Genomic DNA, 2,686 nt, shown 5'->3' with positions numbered 1-2,686 from the left:
AACACTTTATGATTGCAGCCTGATCTCTCCTATGTAATTGATGTAGGATGGTTAGTAATCACTCTAACAGACTGTGAAGAGTTATTTCATTAGCAGACACACACAGAGCACTTAAATAAATAATTTGCTTCAAGGTAAACCACCTCCTGGTGTGTTAGAAGAATTCCTTTGCCAGAGGGCCTTGCTGCTTTGCACCTCATGCATTAGGGGTGCCAGGAGCACAGAGGAAGATCTCATGCATTGTCTGCTCCCGGGTGCTGCCATGGTTTGGCCTCTGCTGGTATCAAAAGTTGAATGGCATGAACCAAAAATGAGCAAAAAAGCCTTTCCTGCTTGCATTGCCTGAATAACATGTGGGGAAACTCAGACTGCCTGCTTGGGGGACACTTTGAAACAAAGACCCTTTGACCAATAGCCAGGATGGGAATAGCACCAGCATTTGTCAGGTGCTTCTCAAGAGAAAAGCAATCAAATGTCCCTAGACAGTCTGCTGAAGGGCTTTGAGTTTGTTCCATGCTGTATGCCCTCAAGGGAATAATTAAATTCTGCTAAATTATATTTTCCAGCCATTCAGGCTTATAATGGCATTCAGAAGAACCCCAAAAAGATAGACCTCTATGAAACAGCCACTGTAATTTGAATCCTTTACAAGTGTGGGAAGACTTGTAATGAAGTATCTGGAGCATGAACACCGGATGAGCAATCCTGATGACAAAGGTGACAGCCTGGGTGAGGCCAGCCATAGGAAACGTGTTACTGGGAAATGAGAGAGAAAGCCTTGGGTGGAGCCGAGATTTCCATGCTCTTGCTGGCAAGTGCTGACATACTTGTGACAACCTGATCTCATAACAGTGTGGAGCTTCTGGAAAATAAAACCGTGCGCTGAAAAATTGTCCTTTGTGGTTAATATTCACACTTGGTATCTCCTGGCATCTTGTAACCAAACGTTTGCCAGGGCTTTGCAGACATTGATGACAATCCTGTAATGCTTGGGAGTAAGAGTCACAGACATGGACCTGGCCACCTCTTCCATGTAAAATGTACCACGGAGCAGAGGTGGAGTTTTCATTGACGTTTTAATGATGGGAGCCTGTCGTGGAGAATCAATGCAGCTCCCCTGATCTATTTGTATTAGCAACCATCTCTCTAACTATAATGACAAATTTTAGGGAAGAAAAAACTTTTGGCTCTCAGTGTCTGCATGAAATATTTTTTGGTCAGACTTCAAATACTGGATTTATTTTCTTTTTTCTCCAAGAGCAAAGAACACCTTTGAAGTCTTTGAAGTAGTATTACTTATGGTAATTTATAAGTGGTCATTAAGATAAATAATAGGTCTTACCTTCCAGGAACAGTTGAAATTTCATATTTTATATTGCCCCTTTGACCTCATAGAGAGCTGTACATATTCAAATTACTTTGGAGTATTTACATATAGGCATGAGAGATGCTAAGCAACTTCAAGTCATTACTGTCTGGTCTAATGACATAAATCATTTTCAGGACAAACTAAGTCAAGACCTAAATTAATGTAACTCTTAGTTTTGTGGGTTTTAAAATCAACGGTCAGTGACTTTGTAGGATCTTCTTGGAGGCATTACCTTGGCAGATGCCAAGCTTCTTTTGCTGCAGGAATCAGAACAGCTCTGGCTAGTCTAAGGTAGCTTTTCTTGCTCAGAAACATTTAAATCATCTACAAAACAAAGGGCCTTCAGTGTGGAGACCTGCTCCGTTTCCAATCACAATCCTAGTCAAACAGGGGCATGGTGGAAACAGACATGCAAGACAAGAAAAAGAGGAATTTGTGAAGTTACCTCTTCTTCAGCAGATCTGGCATTTTCTTCCCTAGTGAATGAAAAGACAGAAACATAAGATTGGTATTTTTAATCATACTGATGCTGCTACTTAAACAGATTGTGAAGTGTATTTCTGGAAAAAGGCCTTGGAGCCACATCTAATGCTTCCTGACATCTGTGACAGGGCTCTGGGGGGTTAATGGGGACCAGGAGCAGCACAACACCAAGACCCATCTCCCTGGCTCCTTGCTGGGGAATGGAGGGACACAGCCCTGCCCTATGGGCTTTTGCCTCTATGGGAGCTGCAGGACAGATTTTGGGAAGGAAGCCTGGATGTCGCGCCCTCCGCTGTGGAAACCTGTGGGTGCACGACAAGCAGAGCGGGTCTCTCATGGCAAACTGGAGGTGGGAATGCTGGAGCAGACCATCCACCCCTCTTGGCACAGCCACTGGGATGCAGTGTGCTGGCTGGGCAGCCCCCAGCTCCTCAGGCAAGCCAGTGGGACCTCTCCATCCGAGGTCCTTCCTGTGCTCCATTTGCTGCCCACCCACTACCCCTCTTGAAGCCTGGTGGTTTCAGCCTCAAGGCAGGTACTGGAAAAATGAAATAATGCTTCAGAACATCTTTTGTCATGGCATAAAAGGAAGAAGCAATAGATGTGCCTGCAGTCGTTAGGGAACTGCTAAAGCTTAAATTTTGTAATTTCAACTGTGGAAGAAAGAGCTTCCCAGTTTTTGAAGCTGTGTCATCAGCTTGCTGACAGCTGCCATTTAGCTCTGTTTTTAAAGCTGTGAGTCCCCACAGTTGCACTGTAAGCCAGAAGGCCTTCTTTTTTTTTTTTTTTTTTTTTTTCTCTTTTTTGGGGCTTTTTTTCTTAAAATAATATAAA

General features: G+C 43.6%; 1 protein-coding gene across 1 annotated transcript in view; it reads left to right on the top strand.

Annotated features, from left to right (window-relative positions):
- The first annotated feature begins 2,129 nt into the window (after positions 1-2,129).
- Positions 2,130-2,686, top strand: part of GRIN3A (glutamate receptor, ionotropic, N-methyl-D-aspartate 3A) — a 48,183-nt gene continuing 47,626 nt past the window's right edge. The window contains exon 1 of the mRNA XM_009994867.1: positions 2,130-2,201. Coding sequence (XP_009993169.1) covers positions 2,130-2,201 — 72 coding nt within the window. The remainder of the gene's footprint in view (positions 2,202-2,686) is intronic.

Source organism: Chaetura pelagica, unplaced genomic scaffold, assembly GCF_000747805.2.
Source record: "Chaetura pelagica isolate M959 unplaced genomic scaffold, ChaPel_1.0 scaffold340, whole genome shotgun sequence".
Taxonomy (NCBI): Eukaryota; Metazoa; Chordata; class Aves; order Apodiformes; family Apodidae; genus Chaetura; species Chaetura pelagica.
The sequence above is the reverse complement of the archived record's forward strand: the minus strand, read 5'-3'. Positions and strand labels throughout refer to the sequence as shown.